This window comes from Daucus carota, chromosome 4, assembly GCF_001625215.2.
Source record: "Daucus carota subsp. sativus chromosome 4, DH1 v3.0, whole genome shotgun sequence".
NCBI lineage: Eukaryota > Viridiplantae > Streptophyta > Magnoliopsida > Apiales > Apiaceae > Daucus > Daucus carota.
In genome coordinates this window covers 31,584,320-31,607,660 of record NC_030384.2, presented here as the reverse complement: position 1 = coordinate 31,607,660, position 23,341 = coordinate 31,584,320, and the positions used below count along the sequence as shown (strand labels likewise).

Below are 23,341 nucleotides of genomic sequence, written 5' to 3'. Positions count from 1 at the left end.
CTGAGGATATGAAAATATTAAACCAACACACAATATTTTCCAAGGTATATCTGTATATTGATAAATACCTCGAAGGGTGCTACAAATCCAAACCCGAAGGTTGGCTACAGAGACTACAATACACTCTACACACAAACGCCTATCAAAACAGATCTTCTATCTAAGCTCTCGTATGTGTGTAGTGTGTGCACTTTACAAAGTGTGTAGTTAGTTTCAAATGAAACTACAAGGCTCTATTTATAGGCTTTACAAAATCTAACCATGGTTAACGAGTTCGTCCTGGACGACTTGAGTTCGTCCTGGACGGATTCGTTTTATAAAAATAAAACTAACTCCAAGTGCATACCAAAGTTGCGCCACTGACCAGTGGTAGTCAAACCTTGCGCTTTGACTTCATCATAGTATATGATTTGTAATACTTAGAATAAATTCTAAGTTGTGCTAACTTGAGAGGTCAAACATGGCGCCTTACATGGTCAATGGTTGCGCCAGGAAGTAGTAGAGTGCAGGAGTCAAAGTTTGCGCCCTTCTTGGTCAAACATTGCGCCTTACCATTGTGACATCAGTACATGTGACTTAGAAGAAATTCTAAGTGAATTTTCTGTGTCATTGTGACTTGGAGTCGCAAACTTTGACCAGTCAAAGTTTGCGCCCCAAGTTGCGCTTGTACATCATATGCAGTGTGTGGTACTTAGAATTAAAACCAAGGAGTTTTGCTGGGGTTGACCTGAGTCAAAGTTTGCGCTTTGACTCTTGGTCAAACCTTGCGCTGGGTGCTCCTGTGAAATGCCTTAGACAAATTCCATGTTTTGATCTTGCTTCTTGTTTTGTATACTAATTAAATATACATATATATATAAATAATTGTGTTAACTTAATTACTTGAATTATTTAAATTCAAATAATTCACAATTAATATATATATATATATATCTAATTAATAAGATCCTTTTGGCAATATATCCTGGAGCAGCTCGATTGACTTGATCAATTAATTCGTTGGTCGAATTCACTGAATACTTTCGTACGTCCTGACGTCCTGTGCACTGGTCTGGTTCACGAACGACTCGAACTGAAATAATTCTTTGAATCCTTTGCTTGATAATAAACTTGATCAGTCATTCCGGGTTAGTTTATGCTTCAGTTTGTTGATTATAAATAACCAACCAAGATATATAGAAATATCTTGCTTCAGGGGTTGCACTGAAATCTTTCGAGTACTTGGACAACATCTTCATTGCTTCCACAATCTTGAATACTTCAATCCTTATTCTTCACCGAGGCATGAACATATTAATGAACTTCTTCCAGTGAACTTATTCCTTCAAGACTGTAGATGGCTTCTTCAACCTTTGTCTTCGTATCTTCCGATTCCGGTGCAGGCGTAGTGTTATTTACTTGTCCTGTTCTATTGTTGAGTTATCATCCCTATGTAACAGATAGGGTTGTCTTTACATTTAGACTTACATAAACCAATTATGTTTAAAAAGAATCCGCAACTCACTCCGGAAGAGGTATGTTCACAGGTTATCTATCTCCAACATATTGGAATTTGGTTTTGGATATCTATAACATAAAAGTCAATAGAATAATATTAAGACCATGAGAACATATTATCAAGTGGTATATTTGTTCCAATGACTAGAGTGATAGACTTGAGAAATGAAGGGCAAAACTAATAACTTATTCTTGCATTAGATGCACCTACAAAGGACTACATATGATAGCCAAAGTAGCAAAGAGCCAACGGAACATGAACTTGTACTCTCTGGGTATGCTTCTTTTTCCTTGTAATAACATAATATTTTTACATATATCTTTTTTTTAGATTTTGTTGTGGTTAGTATATGATTTTGATTGAGAAAAAATTGCAGGAATTCAAGAAAAGCCATGTTCCAGTATTTGGGAGCTGGGATTGCAATGATGATCTTCCGTTTACACAGTGCTTTGAGTCAGCAAGACAAGCTAGACTCCTGCGTTACAGCTACTCTGAAGATCGTGATCTCTATGTCACTGGTGACTTGTGCTCTACCTACAAAATACTGGTGTCAAATTTCTACTTATTATGTGCATGTCTTTATACAATTGCGAACATCTTATTTTTTTTTTTATCATTTAGTTGTCGCATTCTAATCATCATCTATAATCTTGGCTTTTAGGAATTTAGAAGTTCCTATGACTTGGGCTGCCTCAGACAATATTGTTTAATATAAAAGTCTTTCAAAGACTGAAAATCTTGGGCACTAACTCAATGGTATGACATATTATAGTGTCGCTTTTTTTGTAAATATTATAAAAAAAAATATCAGTGTATATTTTATCTTTGGAACAGAAATTGCGTTTTTTATTCCATAATTATCAGCAATCATACATTTTTGAGTAATAAAAAACAGGTACAGGGATGCTGCATGCTGTGTCCTGCTGAAATGAAGGAAAAATTGGAAGACAGGTTATGATTGCCATCGTACTTGAACAAGTCCCAACGGCCTGAAAGTAACTTTTTCTTTTTCAATTTTAAACAGGTATGTGCATTTCTTGAGTTGTTGCATGTGGGTACTTGCCAAGAAGAGTGAATTCTTCTTGATAAATGCCTCTTTCTTTTGCTTTCAAAATTTTGGTTAAACCTATCTACACAATGTTAAAAAATAATCTGGGGAACAGGTAAAAGGAGGCTACCCACTTGTGAAAGACAGCAAAAAGGAAGGGTGGGTGGTTTGTGAGTGTGAATATGAATATGAGCATGATGTGAAAGAGTCACCAAGCCCTGTGCCTAATGCTCCTCCACCAAGAAAGGCACCCAAGGCTGTGGATGAAGATCTCTACAACATCTTTCCTGACCTTCTCTATGCCAATTCCAAAAGGGTGTGTTTCTCATCTGCTCTCAGCTTTGTTTCAAAGATCAAATCTTTAAAATCTTTATTTTGTTTATTTAGAAAAGGGTGAATCTTCAGCAATAATTATATATAGCTGGTCACTGTTATCAACATATTATTTCTTTTGGTCATGTAAATTGAGTGTTTTGTGGTCGTAACTAAACGAAATTCAGACTTTTGAGGCTCACATTTCACTAATTTCTTCAAGATTTTCCTTGGAGCATAGTGTAGCAAAATACAGAAAAGCTGTTTTTTTATTTGAGCAAAGTAGGCTTCTTGTCACTTGTGTAATAAATAACAAAGAACATGTTAGTAATTCACTAATTATTAAATTATAATTGTCTGTTTGTAGAAGAGGGGATTTGGGTTTTTTTTCATGCTGCTTTAGGCCATCTCGTGATTTATGCCTACATGCAAAAGAATGATGGCAGACAACATAGTTGTGACTAAAACCATTCTAAGCCTTTATATTTTCATGCAGCTATCTTCGAGGATATTTTGGAAACAATAGCATTTGATTATTTATATAAATATCTTTTCGGACTACTTAAATCGTGTACTTACGTGTTCATTTTGACGGCCTGTCTCATGCTAAAATAAAAAGGCATTCTCATCAACTTAATTTCTGTCTGTCTGTTCATTACTGTGAAGATACAATGGATATGACTAGCAGTTTTTTTTTTAAAAAAAAATTAGAGTGTTAAGCTGATTATTGCTGGATAGTTTTGAACTTAAGATTTTGATGACATGATTTTATGAGTTCTTTTGTGAATTATGAGCTGAAGTTTCGCGGAAAAAAATTTATAAATGTCGAATGTGTATGTAAAACTTGCAAGTTCAATTATAAATATGCACTATATTTTCACATTTGTGTGCATCTTTTTTTATTTTATCTAATGGATAATTTGTTAGTGAACTATGTTTTGTTCCATTATTAAGTGATATCAGATCATTAAATACGAGCTCATTATAAGTCCTACAAATATTTGATCAGTAAAGCAGAGAATATTGAGTTTTATCCCTTAGTTTTCTCTTTACTCATTCTCAAGGCAACTAAGAATCAGCATTTTTTTCCTTTGCGCACTCTTTTTTACACTATTGTATGTTTGATGATCATCTTCTATAAATGGATTTGGCAGCTTGGAAGAAGCCACTGGCTTGGTCATCATATTTATTATCAGTAGAACAGGAGATAAAGCAAAAGTGTCAGAACTCGTGAAGGAGGTGGCAAAATTTGATGACTTCATGCTCTTGGATATCAAAGAGGAGTACAGTAAGTCCCATATAAATTCGTCCTTGCATTAATTTCATCTCGGTGAGTTGGATACATAATCTGATACTCATAAAAGCATGTGCACTTTATGATTCTGAATTCTATGTCAAAGCTGATGCCGACATATTTTTGAGGCCAGGTTGATAATTTTAGAAATGATTACTATTTATGTCATTGTTTATTATGTGCATTTGCGAATGCAATTATTTATTTGTCATTTGGGTTATTGTTAGATTGACCTTCACTTTGGCCAAAAACGTTCTTACACTTAAACATATCTCCGATGCATTAATGTTCTGTTTTAACTTCTCCAAAGCAAAAACGGTTAGCTTATTACTATACTGTAACAATTTATACATAGATCAGCTTAAATGAACTTGAGACTTCTGTGAAAAATAATGTAGACAGGGTACTCCCCGTTTTTTTCATAGGTCGTTTGAGTTTTTTAGACATTATTGACTGTCTGTTTGAAATTATTATTTTTACTCTCTTTTTTGTGAATAAAAGTATACAATAATTATTATTATATTCTATATGCATCAAGTATGTCACCTTAATCTCTCATCGAATGAAAGACTCAAATTAGAAGAATAGTTAGAACTGCAAGAATTCCTTCTTTACTCTTGATGACAGTTATTCTGTGATACCAAAATTTAAAGTGAGATTGTATACAATGGCAGTTAGACAAAGTTATCTATTTGACTAGAAAATTTAGGCACACAGCTCGAATTTGTGGTTTATTCCGATTGTTTGATGCATAACATGGTTTTAAAGGTGAACATGGCAAGAAATCATTAGTTAATTAGTCAATATGATACCAGTGTTTAAGGTCCTTAAAGAAGAGTCCTATCAGGGAATTGAGAATGGTTAATCTCAAGGTATAATAGAAGCAGAAAAGATTAGAATGGGGGATGAATAATGAAATGAGAGGCTCAGAACTGCTCCCATAATTTAAAATCAAACTATTGACCCACTAACTTCCGTTGTTGCTACACACTGTGATTAAAAGTTGGGGAATTATGTGAGCTAAAAACTATATTTTCAAAAAGATACACATCCATACCATCATGTCAGGTATGTATTACAGGACAAGACTGCCCACTTACAAATTCTAAAAAATACTACATTTTTGCTTTATGCTCCAACATATTTTGTGGGATAAATTGTGTTCAAACAGACTCAAGTGGTTGTAGAAAATTGAATGTCAAAATATTAACTGACTTGTAAGTGTTTATTGTAGACTACTTATAACTTTTACTTCAAATTTATATTGCTTTTACCGAAGTTTCAACTTTACTTCAGCAGATTCTTCTCTAGACTATGATTTAGCCGTTTATGGCTATGCCTTCATCTTACTTACCTAAAAATTTCAACGACCTCCTTTGTTATGTTATAGCTTAAGTTTTATGTGGTTAAAGGGTTTAATTAAGATAAGAGTTCTACTCAAATAACTCACAATTGCTCATGCTTTCCTAATTATTAGTATTCCTATTTTTCTGATACTAAGACCTATAAAACGATATAAGCACGATATGTCCATGATTTTTCCATTTAAAAAAAATCTACGGGGCTGATTTGAATAATATGCATTCAAGTCGGTGAAATTTTCGACCTATTGGGACTTGCACTTGCATTGTTTGACTCCCTTGATTGTTATTTTTCACCATATATATGATCTTCACTTCTACTCATTCAGATTTAATTTTTAAACTATATTATGTCTCAGGGTTTTGGATCTCGATGTGCAAGACAAGGGCGTCTCCTTCAACTTGCTTGTGTTCAAATCGTATATTGAATGTTTACATAATGCGCCAGTCAAAAGAAACTCTCAAAGGGATGAGTCTATCTTCTTATTCTATGCTTGAACATTTACAGGAAGGGAAGGAGTTTGTGTTTAAACTCAATCTGGGTAACCACAAAATGTGTGGACTTATTCGAAATTATGTTGTTGCCTTCACTTTTACGTCAGATTTTAACTTGAAAAAAACCCGAAGAAAGTTCTGTCTTTACATGGAGACGTATTTGGATGGTTAGCAGCGCTTTCTGACACAGGCATACTATAAAATAAAGACAAGAAATTGCTGAATTTTTTTAATAAACACGTGCTAAATCGTAAAATATTGATATTTGAAACTCGAAAGTATATGTTAGTTATATAATAGGCCCGTGCCTTGCACGGGCTTTTACGCTAGTTATGATTTATAATCGGAATGTATATAGTGTTAGTCAAACGAGCGGTTCGAATTCTGCCTTGCCGTGACGTGTCGTGTTCGCGTCTCAAATACATTTCAAGTTCATTCCTTTACAATTTTGATAGAAATGACTTTCGAATACAGACATCTAAATGTATTTTTGTGTAAAAATCAACATAATCACATATATGACATTTTTCTAAAAATTAAAAAATTTCAACTATCCTCTTAAAATTCACATAATAATCTAATTGACGTACTTCTAAAATTTTCTCTCGTCCATCGTTTTCTCTTGCTTAGCGGCGGCAGGGGCTTTCACCGGATCCCCACCGATGGAAAGCCTCGAAACTTTTTATTTCCTTTTTTTTTTTTCCTTCCTTTACTCAATAAAACTTTTTTCACATTAACTTGTTTTTTCGATCCAAGGATTCAAAGCCTTTTCCGATTCGGCTTTCTTTTTATTAGATCTCAATTCTACGGAGCAACGGATTTCTCGTTCTTCCCAATGCTTTTATCCTCGAAAGTGGTCCGAGTTATCTTGTTTTTGTGGATTTGTTCCCCGGATCTAAGGATTGCCTTGATTTAGCTAATATTTCATTTACGCATTTGGTTGTTACGTCACGTTTGGTTTTGCTTTTTTGATAGTCTCACCGTTTTGTGTGAGTTTGTTATTTTCTCACCGTTTGTGTGAGTATGGTGCTTGATTTAGTAATAGAAATTGTCAGGGGATTGCATTCCCAGTCGATAGCTCAAACTGGTTGTGACGGAAGCGAAAGTGGTGAAGTATGTGTATATATCATTTTCAACAGATCATGTGATTTTATCTCCAAAAAGAATGAATTAATCAGTGATTGTTTTTGTATTTTATTTGTTCGACACGACTATTTATGTAGATGCTGTATGATTTTTTATTATTGAATTAATTCGTTTATAAAAAAAATAGTAGGGTAAATAATTAAATATTGTGCATCATATAAGTTGTTAAAATTTATTTTCGAGGGAGCATCGACATATATTGAAAAAAATATGAAAAAAAAAGATAGAATTGTAGATATACATTGCTTGACTGCGTGATGTGTGCAATTGAAATTCCAAAGACATCCTGTACGAGAATCTCCATTTCTTTTAAATTGATTAATACAATCCTTTGTTGCGCATCCGCTATATAAGTTGTAGTAAAATCCAATACAAGTTCCTCTTTACTTAGCCTGCACACAATTTTAACATCGCACGCCAACCAAATCCACCGGAACCTCCAAGCACAACCCTTCACCGTCCCCTCAACGACGTCGTACTAGTCCCAACATGTCTTACGACTATCTCTTCAAGTATATCATCATCGGAGACACTGGTACTCTCTCTCTCTCTCTCTCTCACCGATACAAATTTTAAATTGTTCTGTTCGTGGAACCCTAACATTTGTTTGTTACTGTTGATATATGTTTATGAAGTGTTTGTTGTTAAGTTTAAGTTGGGGTAATTGGTGAGCAGGTGTGGGAAAATCGTGTTTGTTGTTGCAATTCACTGACAAGAGGTTCCAGCCTGTTCATGATCTTACAATCGGTGTCGAATTTGGTGCTCGTATGGTTAATATCGAGGGGAGGCCTATTAAGCTTCAGATTTGGGACACTGTATGCCCTTTTTCACTGCTAATTGTACTTTCTTATTATTCTTTTTTTGCGGATTCTTGTGGTTGTCAATTGCTTCAAATATCTCTATTTCTATGTGATTGCTCGTATTTTGAACTAGATATAAAGTGCATACTGTATTTCTATATGATTACGTCTATGGTCTACTTTTAGTTGTTTTTTGTTTGATATGTATGTATGTGAAATGAAGTGGTGATGAAACATCTGTTGTGTTTTAGGCTGGGCAAGAATCCTTCCGATCCATCACTAGGTCGTACTACAGGGGAGCAGCAGGAGCGCTTCTGGTTTATGATATAACCAGGTAATCACTTATTGTTTGTGTTCGTTTTACACTAATCAGTTTTGACAAATTGGGTAGATCTTTGAGGGACGTGGTTCTGGAAAATGCGTAGATTATGGATGTAAGGAAGCTACTTAATATCTTTTCTTGCAAATTTATATGATAATTTATAAATGTGTTTATATGTTAAAGTAATTCAGTGTAACTGAATATTGTTGTCTATGAGTGTGTTCTTCGATATGCCATAAAATTCATGGTGAAAAGTTGTAAAATAGGAGAGTTATTATGGATTAGAAAAGCTCTTCATATGTTCTGTATCAGGGTTCTAGAATTAGATACTGAGGGTTTTTTGTTCTTGTTGTCACTGTCTTTGTGATCTGCACTGATGCTCTATATTCAGGTAATGAGTTTTGACGTTTCTAAGCTAATATGTTTTCGTCTTGATGGTGTGATTAATCTCTTACACATATACACTAGTTTATTTGTCATGTACTTGGTGAGAGTTCTGATGCATGTATTTCTAGATATTTTTGCACTCTGCATAACAACCTTGGATCAAGCTCTTTTGCAACATCTGGCAGTGATTTTTGATTCTGTATCGTCATGTTTTTGACTTGACCAGTAACTCTTATGTTCTTGTGTCTTCTTAGGTTTTTTTACCTTCTTGCATATCTGTAAGTCTGTAACTTGACCAAGTTGTTTTTTTGTAATGTTTTGGCAGGCGAGAGACTTTCAATCATTTAGCAAGTTGGCTTGAAGATGCTCGGCAACATGCTAATCCCAACATGACAATCATGCTTATAGGGAACAAGAGTGATCTTGCTCATCGAAGGGCTGTCAGTCGAGAGGAAGGAGAGCAATTTGCCAAGGAAAATGGACTTCTGTTCTTGGAGGCTTCTGCGAGAACAGCTCAGCATGTTGAGGAGGTGAAGTCATTTATTAATTGTGAAATTACACCTCTATTGCTTATGTGATTTAAATAAGCCTTATGGTCGTGCAAATTTGTCTTTTGCACAAATCTAATGTTTGTGTGTGCGTCTACAGGCTTTCATAAAGACTGCTGCAAGAATACTTCAAAAGATCGAGGAGGGAGTTTATGATGTTTCTAATGAGGTATGGACAATCCGTGTGTAGCCTATTTATGTATATTAATAATTGTTTCTGTATCATTAAAACATATATAAATGTAAATCGCTATATTGGCCGAACTTTACTTAGTCTAGCATGTTGATGGCTGGATCCTCAAATTCAGAGTTTAGTGGCCGGAAATTACTTCCACCCTTAAAAAAATGCATACTCATCATAAAATGGTGGCCACATTGCTTCCTCACTTAATTGAAAGATAGAAGCAATGTATGGCCACTACAACGCAAATTTGTATATTGAGCCATTATACAATAATGCTGGATAAAGTCTGGCCAGCAATCTGCAATTTACTTGCCTTTACATGTTGTGTTGGTTAATCTTTATAACAACAAACTGGTGTATAATTCCGTATGCCTCTGACCCTTGGCATAAATGTTTAGAAAGTTACAAGTTTTGTTTCTGGGTCTTGGTTTGGATTAAGAACTTCGTGATTTCTTCAAATGCAGTCATCTGGTATCAAGCTTGGATATCAACGAGGCCAAGGTGCCCCTGGGGCAAGAGATGCTTCAGTTACGCGGAATGCTGGATGTTGTAATTGAGATGATGTGACAACCTTTTGAATATATCTCTAGTTTGATTCTATAGTTGCTTATCTTGTGATATAATGTTATGAAGCAAGTGGAGTTTAGAACTCAAAAGATCAGTTACTGTCCCTGTTATCCTGTATATGTAGACTAGAACGTGTTGATCAATGATACATACTTCCTCTATATCCTTAATCCTTCATACCATGCCACCCTGTCATCTTCAAGACAATGGCTCGCTGTAGATCATTGCCTATAACTTGCAAGTTAATATTACTTGCGTACTTCACTCTTTTCGTGTAGATCGCTGGAGTTGATAGCTGTTTATGTGTTAAAACTAGTGTTACATTGTCCTTTCCTTGAATGAGTGCTAAAAGTAAAAATTGCAGGAGTATATGGCAGGTAGCCCTAATTCATAGTGTAGGGGATTGTAATTTGTAGCTGTTGATGTTAATTTCATGTTCACAATTACACTTCACTTTAAAACAGATGAATTCTCTTTCCCTGTTTTAGATCCAAGACCTCAAATCTGTCTTCCTCTTGTTCCACTAACTAATATTAAATTATGGCATGCCTTTTATCTACTTGGCATGCTTTTTTATTAATTTTTTATGTTATATTTATATCATAAAAAATAAATTTTATGTTAATATTATATCTTATAGATATTTAGATTTTAAAATATAATCCAGGATAGTTATATTATCTTCACATAATTACAAGCTATAACCAACTATAGCTCAAGCCCAATTCCTAAGTATAATTAAGTTATCAGCCCAATATTAATAAGCGCAGTAGCAATGCTAAGAGCATCTCCAATGACGTTGGCTATAATCGTTGGTTAAATTGGACTTGTAGCGTATTATGTAAAATTTGTTGAATCTGTAAGACATTGTGCTTCGATGGTATTGGCTATATTGGATGGCTATAATTTGAAAATAGCATGTTATTAATGTTTAGATTGTTATAAATAGAATATATCAGTTTAATATGGTAATAAATGATGTGTAATCACCCTACAGATTTCTTACAGGTCTGTAGAGGTTCGACAAATTTAGCCATCCATAGGAGGTTGGCTAAATTTATAGACAACAGGTCACTATGGTTGGAGTGTGAACTTTTGAAGTGGTTGGCTAAATTTTTTATTTTTGGCATGACAACTCATCTTTTAGCCAAGGGGTCTTCATGGTTGAGATGCTCTAATGCAACAGTTTATATGGAAAATGGCATTGCCATTTGGGCATGCCTTTTCGTAAAATACATGCCTATAGACATACCAACAAGAACTCCCGTGACATATACCTACCGTCATAATCTCGCTCTGATATCACTTATGGGAACAACTAGACGAGTTTAACTTTAGAATAATATGATATTATCTTATTTGAGACGTGTCTTCACATATTTGATTTTGAATACCTCCAAAAAGATATTGTATTAATGAAATTATCTAACTAATACTCCCTCCATCCCATTTTAAGTGTAATGTTTTGACTTTCAACGGTCAAATTGACCAATTTTTGACCAAGCATAAAGAACGAATTCGTTATTATTTTAAAATACTAAAAATTACATTTTATAGTATATTGTATGTACTTTATAATGACATAATTTTTTTTACTTTTAAAAATTATATTATATGTGTAAATCTCAGTCAAAATTTGGTCAATTTGACCATTCAAAAATCAAACAGCGCACTTAAAATGGGATGGAGGGAGTATTCTGCAATTCCTACGCGTTCCCCACTTGCTGGTCATTAAACGTAAGAAAATAGCATGTCCAACATGGTACCGTAGGAAGTATAGATAAGAGAGAGCAAGTGAAATAAAGTAGTACTTTCCGTGTGGTGTTTGGAAGTTAATTGGCGTCCGTCCCAGGACATAATGAATGAATAAAGCTGATTTTCAAACACTTCACAAATCCTTGAGCCTTCTACAAATCGGATCAATATTACTGCCCTGTCATAGAATTAGAACCTAGTGTTCCAAGAGGAATGCAAAATTATTATGAAAAGCTTGAGTATTTCTTTTTAGATGGTTACAAAATGAAATCACAAGTGAGGTGAAAACTTTACTCAGGTGCATTAATCATTAATCTGAAAACAGAGAAACATTACCTATACCCGACCCTCCCAAGTTACAGAAGCTGCGATACAGAATCGTGTATGACTATGTTCTGCACGCAAACAAGCAGGTACGATAAAGAAGACAAACAAAACTATAATATGAAGCTAAAGCAGCGTAAATCTCTCCAAAACAAAGTTAAAGCAGCTACAATAATTCTTACCTAAACGCTTCTTCATTAGTTAATTCACCACACTTCACTTTAGAGGATCATTTCAAACTTATTAGTACTATTAAATCATGCCTCTCTTGTAGAATGTCGAGGCTTTTTCTGAATCTGTGTTTTTACTGCTCTAGACTCTGCTTCAAATTAACGTTACATAAGATCTGAATTTGATCACAAGGAAGGAATTCGCGCCTTTATTCCCATCTCAGAGCCATGTAAACGCCATATTGTATATAAATAGCATACTCGCCTTCCTTGTACTACGTACCAAGATATATCAGTAGCCAATGAATGCCATGTCTTCGGTTCAGCAACAGATTGATACAATGCAGCAGGGGAATTGTATGGCCAACTTGCAGGCTGCGGCTAATGCTATGGCCAATTCTCAGCAGCAGAATAGCAATGCTATGGTCAATATGTATCCAGGGAATGCTGTGGCTGGAAATGCTGTAATTGGTCGGCATCCTTTGAATGCGATGTTGAATATGCAAAATCTGATCAAAGGTGGTCGTAGCATGTTCATGTCTCTGGACGACAATGTGATGATGAGGCAAGTATACGATACTCACACTCCTGATGGCCGAGCTATTAATGTCAAACCACTGTTCCTTATTGTGGAGGATATTATGGCCTCCTCTAATATGAGTCTCCCCCTTGATGCTGCCAATTCACATGTAAAGCAATTTGTATCTTAATTTGCATGCTCAGTATTAACTAAGCAGACATATTTGTCAAATGCTAACATGATTTTACCTTTTCTTCACACATGCAGGGTTCCCAGATGGATGAGAAAACGCACCAAGCTGATGCTGTCACCATGCTTGAAACTCTGTCCCGCTTAATTGATCTGATTTCCTGCGAGGTTATTAGTTATATATCTTTTATTTTACCAAATATACTACTTACTGATTTAGTAAAATTAGGGGCATGATATCAAGTTAACAAGTGCTAATTTATATTCTGTTATTCTGTCAAGTGACCATTTTTCATTTGATTGTGATCATTTCAAGTCTATATATTCAGATATCAATCAAGTGCTTGAGTGGTTCAGACGGACATGTGAACACAGTGTCTATACTACAAATGGTGTCAAATTACCCATGGGACGCAAAACTAGGACTAGTTCTAGCAGCATTTGCTTTTAGCTATGGAGAATTCTGGTTGCTTGCTCAGCTTTACTCATCCAACCAACTTGCAAGATCAATGGCCATACTTAAGCTGGTTCCGCTCATCATGGAGCACTCAGGGACTTTTAGACGTCGGTTTGATGCACTTGACAGTCTCCTCGGTTCTGTCATGGATTTGACAAGAGCCATAATTGCTTTGGAAGAATTACCAAGCATGTATATAGCGAAGGATGTGCCTCCATTGTCCACAGCCATGGAAAGTGTTCCTACTGCTGTTTACTGGAGCATCAGAAGTTTAATTGCTTGTGCGACTTTCATTACTTACCTGACTATCATGGGCCATGAGTATGTTCGTTTGCAGTGATTTGATGATTAAATCTTTCATGTTTGGAGTATGACATGTTGTTTAATTGTTTTTTTAACTTATTTCATTAGGTACATGTTGACAGAGCTTTCATGGGAGCTATCAACATTGGATCAGAGGATCAAGCAGATTCATGAGCATTTCAAGAAGAGCTTAGATATCTGCTATCAACACATAGGTTTTCATATATGAGTTCAAGATCCGCATATATCTAAATCAACACATTGTGTATTACTGACAGTGCACATATGATAATGAATGTGTCTACGTGGGAAAGAAATAATATGATCCAAATTAAGCCCTTCTCTTAACACCTTGAGGTTTTAGGTGAAAGGGTAACTTAACAATATGTTTAATGTTTTGATGTTTTTAGATGAGAAGATGAGAGCTGCGGCCTATGAGTCATTGAGGCATTTGTTTGACATGAATCACGTCGACAATATGAAAGTTCTCAGGTCACTGATTTACCCCAGGGATGATATACAGCCACTCGTTGAAGGTTCTTCAAAGAGAAGGGTATGCAATCAACAAAATGATTACAGATAATGCAGATTAATCGGTTTATGCTATTTACTTCATAAATGTATGGAAAATATTTGCTTATGCAGGTTCACCTGGATGTGCTCAGGAGGAAAAATGTTTTGCTACTCATATCTGGACTAGACATATCTGCAGATGAGCTCTCGATTCTGGAACAGATTTATAGCGAGTCCAGGATGCATGGAACAAAAATGGAAAGCCTTTATGAGTTAGTCTGGATTCCGATTGTGGATCTTTCTCACGTTCTCAACTACAGAATGCAAAAGCATACTAGTACTCTGCCAGAAGATCACAGCCTGCACTCAAGTAATTCAAAGACGATGTCTCAGTTTCCATCAAAAAACATGATGGATCCTAAAAGCTCTTCTGCCATATTTAGGCAGCACTGGACTGACCCTATGCAGAAGCGTTTTGATGAGCTTACATCGACCATGCCATGGTACTCTGTGTACCATCCGTCAATCATTGATCAGGCAGTGGTTAGGTTGGTGAAGGAGCGGTGGCACTTCAGGAGGAGGCCTATACTGGTGGTGCTAGATCCTCAAGGAAAGGAACTGAGCCGTAATTCGCTTCACATGATATGGATATGGGGGACTGCAGCATTTCCTTTCACTAGCTCCAGAGAAGAAAGTCTCTGGAGGGGTGAGACTTGGAGGCTTGAATTGCTTGTGAGTGGCATGGATCCAGTCATTTACAATAACTGGGTGAGTTTTAACTTTTAAATTGTTTTTCACCCCTACTTGCAAACTTTTAAGCTACAAGTTTTAAAAAAAGTCATATTTGAGTCATTCAGGTAAATGAGGGCAAATTCATAATTCTATATGGAGGAGAGGACATTGAATGGATCCGAAGATTCACAAACACCGCAAGGGCTGTGGCACAAGCTGCAGGAGTCCAACTCGAGATGGCCTATGTAGGAAAGAGCACAAAAAGAGAAATGGTTCGAAAATCAATGGCAACCATCACTGTGGAGAAGCTTAGCTACTGCTGGCAAGACCCCACTATGATATGGTTCTTCTGGGCAAGACTCGAGAGCATGTTGTTTTCAAAGATCCAAGTGAAGAAAACAGATGACCAGCTTGATCCACTAATGAAAGAAATCAAGAAACTGCTGAGTTATGACAAGAGTGGAAGTTGGGCATTATTATGCAAAGGCTCAGATATAGTAGCTAGTGGACATGCTCAAACAGTTTTAAGCGCTTTCAGCGAATACGATTCCTGGAAAGAAAATGTTCCACTTAGAGGCTTTGATGTGGCCTTTAAGGAATACCATGACAAGCTTCATGTTGCTAACATGCCGTGTTGCAGATTCGAGTTCTTGACAACTGCAGGAAGAATTCCTGATGCAATGACATGCCCGGAATGCCTTGGCCATATGGAGAAGTATAGCACTTTCCTCTGTTGCCATGATGTGAATGCTCTATTACTACCTTATTGAAGCAACAAGGTTCGAGTGCATGGCTACATACTGATAAAAAAACAGAGACCATAATATGTGATATGGTTTATTTTCCTCAATTTTTGTTTTGTGTGTTTGTTTGTGGCAGTACTAGTCTGTTCTACTGTCTGGAGTGTGACATAGATTGTGGAGCTTTGTTACTGTGTGTTGCTTCTGAGAAGCAAGAATAATGTGATAATACAGTATTTATAGGAGACATAAATAAACAAAGGCTTTTTGTTGTGATAATTTTATTTTTGTAGTTCAAGAGCAGCCATCTCTACCACGGTGGTTTATCTGCTTTTGTGCACGAATAAACTGTTGCATGCTCCCTCCGCGTAATTTAATTCTATATGTTTCTTTTGAGCAAATGTATTTCAATGCTCTTATAAAATATGGTTCCGCAACTTTTGTTTGAGATTTTTTTTCTGAATAAAAATTTAACATCCAAATTTTAATTCAGAAAAAAAAAATTTAAATACAAATTGCACAATTACACTTTATTGGAGTATTAAACTCTATGCCGCGTCCCCGTCTTCCCGGAGGGACAGAGGGATCAACTCTACCTGCAATTTTAAATAGATTCGAGAATATGGTCTCTACTTTTAACTACAAATTGGCCCTTATAGCTCAGTGGTAGAGCGCCAGTCTTGTAAACTGGAGGTCCGTAGTTCGATCCTGCGTGAGGGCAAACTTTTAAATTGACAATTTCAAGCAAACCGAGAAGGTAAGCTGATGCACTTGTTTTTTGTTTGCATCTTGACTCGATTTAATACTCTCTTTTTCCGGCTCAAATTTCATTATTTTATTGAATACTCACTTTTTCCGTTCAAATTTTTACTCCCTCCGTCCCCTTTTACATGTCCACTTTGTTTTTCGCGAAGTCAAATTGACCAAAATTTGACTAAACATTACAAATTATCTACTTATAACAAATTATCTACTTATAATTTTTAAGATCTGAAAATTATGTATTAAAATAGGCTAAATATATTTTTTAATGATATAATTTTTATTATTTTTCTCAATCATATGATATATGTAAATTTGAGTCAAAATATAGTCAATTTGACCGGTCAAAAGTCAAAATGGACATGTAAAAGAGGACGGAAGGAGTATTTTATGAAGTTTGTAAAATTTTTTTGATTTTAGTAAAAAATCTCTTTTTTCAATTCAATTCAAATTAGTTGTCTTCCAACTCAAATTCATTATTCCATTGAATTTGAGTAGATTTTTGGGTTCAACAATTTTTTTATTAATTCGGTTCAAATTCATCATTATACTTAAAAAGATTTCTAAACTTGACTAAAAACGCATTTTTTAAATTGAGAAACCTTATAAAACAATTACCAGAATTCCAGTCAAAATATGTTAAACCCGCTTTAAACTCGATTAAATGCTCTTTTTTTCTTGAACCAAAGTTCGAATGATTTTTGATTTTAATAGAAAACTCTATTTTATCAAATTGGTTCAAATTCATTATCTTCCTACTCAAATTCATTATGTGATTGAGTCTTAACAAAATTTTCTTTCAATAAATTAAAAAACCTCTCCGTTGTCAAGTAGGTTCAAATTTATTATCAAGCTCTAATAAATTTCGAACTCATACCATTGTCAGGTCGATTGCTCCAATTTTTTTAATCTAGAACCAGCTTTTTTTCAAAAACTAAAAAGCTGTTTTTTAGAAGGAAAATGTTTGGGGACATAATTCATAATTGTGTACAAAAACATGTACATAATGACATGTGGTGGATTTTAATTGGAATAGACCCCCTACATTTACATCACAGTCCTAATTAAAATCCAACACATTACATATCACATCATTATGCACAAAAATTCTGTACACAATTATGTGCACCTAGTACTACTCTTTTCAGAAAAGCTTCCGATTAAGATGTGTTAAAAATGACTAATGATTGCTCCATAAAATGACGGGGGAAAATGTATTTTTTTCTGACTTAGGATCCACAAATAATGGCAGAAACTATTAGCCGTAAATCTTGCATGATAGATAGGGTTTAAAGGGCAATGTGAACCGTGAAAAAATGTGGTTAACTGTCAATAACCGAAACGAGTTTAAATTTATTGTTTGATATCGAAACAGATTTGGGCTGAGTAATATTCTGAACTAAAAAGTGATCGTAAATTATGATATAATTTCGGGTGTGTGGGAACTGGCAACCAACTTAATTGTAATTGCATCGCAAGCATGTAAATATATGCACAATACACGAACAAAAACTTCACTGCCTCTCCAATTTCATTATTATAACTAAAAACTACAAAGATAAAGATAAATAAGCATCACGAAAGCTATGCAAAACAACTCTATAAAATTAGAAGATTCTCCATTACTTATTTATAAAAAGCACTATCCCGACAAAACAATTATAATTTCTCAAATATTGTTGCTCAAGGAATAAACCCCACTTGATTTTGAGAATTATATTCGAAGTCTTTCAAAGGCCGGAACTCATCATATGTGGGCTTATCCTCCCTGTTCCGAAAATACCCCTCACCTCCGCGCTTAGCCCTCGCAACCACAGGGTTATAATAGTACTTTCCATTCTCCAAAGTCCTCGTATCACTCATTCCCTGAGCCTCCTTTGCATGAACATTCTCACGATCTTTGTAATTATTCTTCGCATCCTTTACGTTGAAGAACTTCTTTTCCTCCTCACTTAATTCGAATACTCCATTCGTCGATGCACGCACGGGATTGTAAAAATCGTTACTATCCTTTTTCTTGTGGCCTCCGGACACGGACACGTACGAATGTTCACCGAAATCGCGAGGGAAGCGATTAGTTTTCGAAGAATCTTTGTTGATGTTTTCGATGAATTCTTCGGTGGGAAAATCACTCTCGTGAATTTCGGAGTTATAGTTATTGTGAGTGTTGATTTGTGTCGATGGTTTCAATGGTGGTTGTTCGGCTCGTGGATTGAACTTGGAGAAATATTTGCTTTCTCTAGCCTCAGCTTCGAGAGTGGTTAGAAAAACGATTAGCAGGAGAAAAGAGAAGGCATTTGCTTTTGCCATTGTATTCGAGAGCTAGCCAAGGAATATGTTTTGCGTAGATCTTGTTATATTTATATACACAGATGAACGAAATCTTCTGTTTTTAATAAAGGAACTTGTCAGACTGATTGATTCTGCTGGAGAAATCACAGGGATTTTCTGATTAGGAAAATCAGTTTCTAACCCTTTCCCAAATTATTTTTACTCGACTGTTCGCCTTTTAATAAATTTGGTACCCATTTTTGTGTATATATAGAAAAACCCACTCCCTGACAAAAAAAAAAAAAAAAACCCACTCAATATATGGCAGCGATCTCCAAGATCAGCTAAAATATAAAATAATGATTAAACAAAATTTGTTCAATTTATTCCATTATAACATTATCAACCCATTAAATTCGATTGGTTAATTTTCGGACCCAACACATTAAAATTAATTCATTACCCAACTCAATTTATCATACTTCGGGTTGGGTTGATTTGGGCTGGTTTGTACAGGTTACTAGCGGTTAAAGTTGTGATATAAAATCGTAATCTAAAATTTTTTGTAATTTTTTTTATTACAACAAAGAGACCAGTTATGAAATTGCATGATATTCCTAAGCAGGACTTGGTCACATGATTTCTCACGTGAGACCAAGAAACCGCAATGGCAGCCATAGTAGGCATTTGACAATTAAAATTTAGACGTAGCTAGTTTCTCTGACTTCACCGAATTATCACATCACTATAACAATTACAATTCGAGGGAAGCAATAAAATACCAAGTTCAATAAAAATATATACAAGAAAACCATTCTAATTGAAAACCTTTATCAAAACGATGGCAACAAGAAAAATGATAATAAAAATATGTCTACTAAAGTATATATATATTATGTATTTTTTCTAAAATATCTTCGGGTTGGGTTGACCGAATAAAATTTAAAACGGTGTCCAACCTATTAAAACCGATTTGGAGCCGACTCAACCCGATTAAATAACGGTTTATAATTTTCGGTTTGATTCGGCCGAAAATAGAGCTGGTTTGGATCGGGTTAAACAATTTGGACAACCCATGTCCATCCCTAATTCATGGACCACATCGTCAACCTTGCAGCATGGAAACTCGGTCAACGACTCCATGGCAACGAATGGTGCCTCTCTCTCCTTGCGAAAGAAAAAAAAGCAAGCCATAAAAAAATCAAGGAAGAAAACAATTCTGGAGTTACATTTTCATTTCACCCACAAATCAAAACAAAATATCCCGTCATTTTCGATTCATGCATGCATAGCCCTTTACGTATAAATATCCCAATTCTCTTCCAGATTTTCTCACAGGGATCGATACTCCTTCCTTCTCTACGTAATTATATAAGCAATATTTCTTCCCGTAGAGAAGAACTAAATAAATCCCTGTGCATAATAAACTCACAATATTCATACAAGAAAAGCAAGAAAATGGCACGAAAACTCGTTGTTTTGGCCCTCATCTTCATGGCCGTGGTAGGCCTGGCCTCGGCTGCCGCTCCAGCTGCCTCTCCAGCTGCTACCCCCAGCGCCAGCTCACCGGCTTTCGACGCAGAGCTGTCTTCTCCTCCAGCCCCCGCTGCTATGGACGCTGAAGCTCCGGTGGCCGAGACACCGATGGCTGAGGACGAACCCTTAGCACCCTCTGCTGATGATCTCGATAGCGGTGCCGCTGCTCTCACTGTTTCTGCTGCCGCGGCTTCTGTGGCCATTGCTGGTTTTTTCTTGTAAGTAGTTTTGTGGAAAAATGGAATTGAGGTTGTGATTGTTCTACGAGACTCAATGTCTCGTTATGATATATGATCAAGTGTTTACTTGCTATAATCTAGGACGTTCTATGTATGAATCGAACTCCTGATAAATGTGTGATCTCGGACGTTGTATGTAAGAATCGAACCCGTGATAATTGCGTCGTGTTGACGAAACACGATAAGGGCATGATTAAGGAACATGTCCGGACCATGCAGTAGCAGGAAATTTGTATAATGGGTACCATCCGATCTGTGTGATCAACAGAATAATAAACTTTCAATTTCAATCAACAGTTTGGTTGTTCCCATTCACCTACGATATAATCGGTCTTTAACTTGTTCTCAAAAACTGAATAAATAACTGCAGCATAGGTAGTGCCATTAGAGCATCTTCAATTGGGTTGGCGATAATCGTTGGCTAAATTGAACCTGCGCGCAAAACATTATTTAAAATTTGCTGAACCTGTAACACAATGTGCTTAAATGGTATTGACTATATTGGTTGGTTATAATTCAAAAATAGTATGTAATTAATATTTTAAATTGTTAAAATAGAATATATCAGTTCAATATGGTAATAAATGAGTGCAATTACAGATTTCTTACAGACCTGTAGAGGTTCGACAAATATAGTCATCCATAGGAGGTTGGTTAAAATTATAGACAATAGTTAAGTATAATTATAGTTAGAGTGTGAATTTTTCGATAAGTTAGACTAAATTTTTTATTTTTGATACACATTTTAGCTAAGGGTGAAAATGCTCAGTCACCCAAATATTTAACTGCAGACCTGAACTACTCTTATTATTATTGTTTGCTATCGATTTTGCTATGAGAGTAGTACTGTTGTTTAAAATTGCTACCCTATGGAGAAGAACACCCATAACATAAATGTTATAGTGAAAACAGAATAAATATGTAGTAAATTATAAAAATTTCATGCAAAAATTGAAAAATAAACTTTTTGAAAAATTAGAGTACCTGCTTTGCCTAAAAGACTTTATTCATAAATAATATGAAAATTAATATATTAAATTTTGTTTTTTACATTTCAAATTACGTATAACAAGATAATATTTGAGTTAGAACATCTCCAACCATTGAAAACCTTTAGCTAAAATATAAGTTGACAAATAAATATAGTCTAACTTTTTCAAAAACTCAGAGCATCTCCAAGGGTGATAACAAAAACTGTTAGCTAAAATATAATAAAATAATGATTATGTAAATTTTTATCTAAAGGGAATGGTAGACACTCCAATGATATTATTTATAATATGATAGCTAAAATTATACCTAAAAGGTTTATTGATTTAACAAATATAGCCAATCAAAATATGGTTATCTATAATTTTTGCTAAGGGAAATATGATTGGAGTCCAAAACTTTTACATATTCTCTACAAATTGACACCTAGATGCCACCTCGGTGCCATGTAGACAATTTATAGCTAAGGGTTTTGTTCTGTTGGAGATGCTCTCACACTCCAACCACATTCACCCACTGTCTATAATTTTTGTCAGTCAAATTCCTATGGATCGTTAAATTTGTCAAACCTCTACACTTCTGTAAGAAATGTAGAAAGATTGCACATCATTTATTATCATATTATTTATAATCTCAATAGAATACACTCATTTAAATTATCATATTCCAGAATCAATTATTCATCACTCAAAATTTTCCTTTTCCAGCTGGGCTTGAAAGATAATCGCTTTATGTGGTTGAGTTTCAATATCTTATTATATACACACAACTCTATACACTTGTTTTTGCCAGGCTCGTAACCATTGTTAGGAACTTCGTCCAATTAACTGATTAATCACTAATCAAAAAAAAATTATATGATATAATAAAATTGGGTTAAAATTGATTAACTTGATACTTTATAAGTGGTTAGTAAATTAACAATTGAATTAATTGATCGAAAAATAGGTCTATAATATTAAAATTTGTGAGAAAAAACAAGAATAGATAATTATTACATTTAAAATATCATTAATATTAACTTAATTCTAGTTAATGATTTAATTAGTATTTCAATTAATTATTGATTTTCTTATTAATCATTAATCAATATGATTTCCGATTTTCACAGCAAATACTCATAAGTCATAACTATACAGCCTGCAGGATATTTGGTAAAAGAAAACATAAAGTATGCTATTCTTTTCGAGTAGCTGTCTTATTCCTTATTCGAGCGAAAATTCTTTTTCATTTATACGATATGTTTGGCAAATCACAAATTATTTTTTCAAGTAGCATGTGATGTGAGACAAATTTTTTTCTTAAAAAGAGCATGTATATCAAAACGGAGGGAGTATAAAAGCAATTATTATGCATGTTAATTACGTTGTAGAACATAATCTTTAACTTGTCGCATGTTTAAAAATATTATAGAAAGAAAAAATTAATTTGAAATCATTAAATTATATTTTATCTCATTTTAAAGAACGAGCCGTATTCTTCTTCACAAAAAGATTAATTTAATTCGTAACATCCCACATGGATAGGATAAAAAGAGTATTTGGGCATTTATAAACACAAGAAAATAACTAATGTATACTTTTGGGCCGTGGTGTGTTGTTTGGTCCGGCATATATCTAGTTGTGTACTTGACATGTTATAAGAACTTAGCTGTTCAGGACTAATGTAAGATCGGAAAGAAGGGGGACTAAAATTTAGTTGAACAGATTTTAATAAATTATTAGCAGACCTGCAGAACAGTGGACAGCACTGGTCCCAAATCTACTCGTTTTTAACAATTAATAATTTAATACAAAAGATTGTACAAGTGTACAGGTGCCAAGAAAAAAAGCTACAGTACTTATATATATACTTAAACAATTTTAAGGAAAGGAGAAC

The 23,341-nt window shown here is 34.8% G+C and overlaps 2 protein-coding genes, 1 long non-coding RNA gene and 1 other non-coding gene across 5 annotated transcripts; all 4 read left to right on the top strand.

Annotated features, from left to right (window-relative positions):
- Positions 1-1,507: 1,507 nt before the first annotated feature.
- LOC108202215 (uncharacterized) lies at positions 1,508-6,269 on the top strand. Of its 2 annotated transcripts, none has more exons than XR_010291453.1 (7): positions 1,508-1,772; positions 1,875-2,045; positions 2,160-2,254; positions 2,394-2,522; positions 2,662-2,862; positions 4,013-4,146; positions 5,873-6,269. It is a non-coding gene; the product is annotated as an uncharacterized LOC108202215 (long non-coding RNA). The 2 variants fall into 2 exon arrangements; XR_010291452.1 differs by having other exon boundaries at positions 1,515-1,772; positions 1,875-2,016; positions 5,873-6,267.
- A 1,189-nt stretch (positions 6,270-7,458) lies between these two features.
- Positions 7,459-10,132, top strand: LOC108216010 (ras-related protein RABB1b). Its single transcript, XM_017388659.2, has 6 exons — positions 7,459-7,689; positions 7,830-7,969; positions 8,206-8,288; positions 8,989-9,193; positions 9,312-9,380; positions 9,860-10,132. The coding sequence occupies exons 1-6, from the start codon at positions 7,644-7,646 to the stop codon at positions 9,950-9,952; spliced, it is 636 nt and encodes a 211-aa protein (XP_017244148.1). The 5' UTR covers positions 7,459-7,643; the 3' UTR covers positions 9,953-10,132.
- A 2,339-nt stretch (positions 10,133-12,471) lies between these two features.
- LOC108218221 (protein SIEVE ELEMENT OCCLUSION B) lies at positions 12,472-16,047 on the top strand. The gene is made up of 7 exons (XM_017391133.2): positions 12,472-12,900; positions 12,999-13,088; positions 13,250-13,698; positions 13,789-13,895; positions 14,091-14,233; positions 14,326-14,961; positions 15,051-16,047. The coding sequence occupies exons 1-7, from the start codon at positions 12,514-12,516 to the stop codon at positions 15,693-15,695; spliced, it is 2,457 nt and encodes an 818-aa protein (XP_017246622.1). The 5' UTR covers positions 12,472-12,513; the 3' UTR covers positions 15,696-16,047.
- A 267-nt stretch (positions 16,048-16,314) lies between these two features.
- On the top strand, positions 16,315-16,386 carry TRNAT-UGU (transfer RNA threonine (anticodon UGU)). Its single transcript has one exon. It is a non-coding gene; the product is annotated as a tRNA-Thr (tRNA).
- Positions 16,387-23,341: the final 6,955 nt, after the last annotated feature.

Excerpts from the sequence above, each read along its gene's own strand:
- LOC108216010 (XM_017388659.2), top strand. The coding sequence starts at position 7,644 with ATGTCTTACGACTATCTCTTCAAGTATATCATCATCGGAGACACTG. Across the intron at positions 7,970-8,205 it reads AGCTTCAGATTTGGGACACT|GCTGGGCAAGAATCCTTCCG; the intron begins GTATGCCCTTTT and ends GTTGTGTTTTAG. Across the intron at positions 9,194-9,311 it reads CAGCTCAGCATGTTGAGGAG|GCTTTCATAAAGACTGCTGC; the intron begins GTGAAGTCATTT and ends GTGCGTCTACAG.
- LOC108218221 (XM_017391133.2), top strand. The coding sequence starts at position 12,514 with ATGAATGCCATGTCTTCGGTTCAGCAACAGATTGATACAATGCAGCAG. Across the intron at positions 13,089-13,249 it reads TTGATCTGATTTCCTGCGAG|ATATCAATCAAGTGCTTGAG; the intron begins GTTATTAGTTAT and ends CTATATATTCAG. Across the intron at positions 13,699-13,788 it reads CTGACTATCATGGGCCATGA|GTACATGTTGACAGAGCTTT; the intron begins GTATGTTCGTTT and ends TTATTTCATTAG.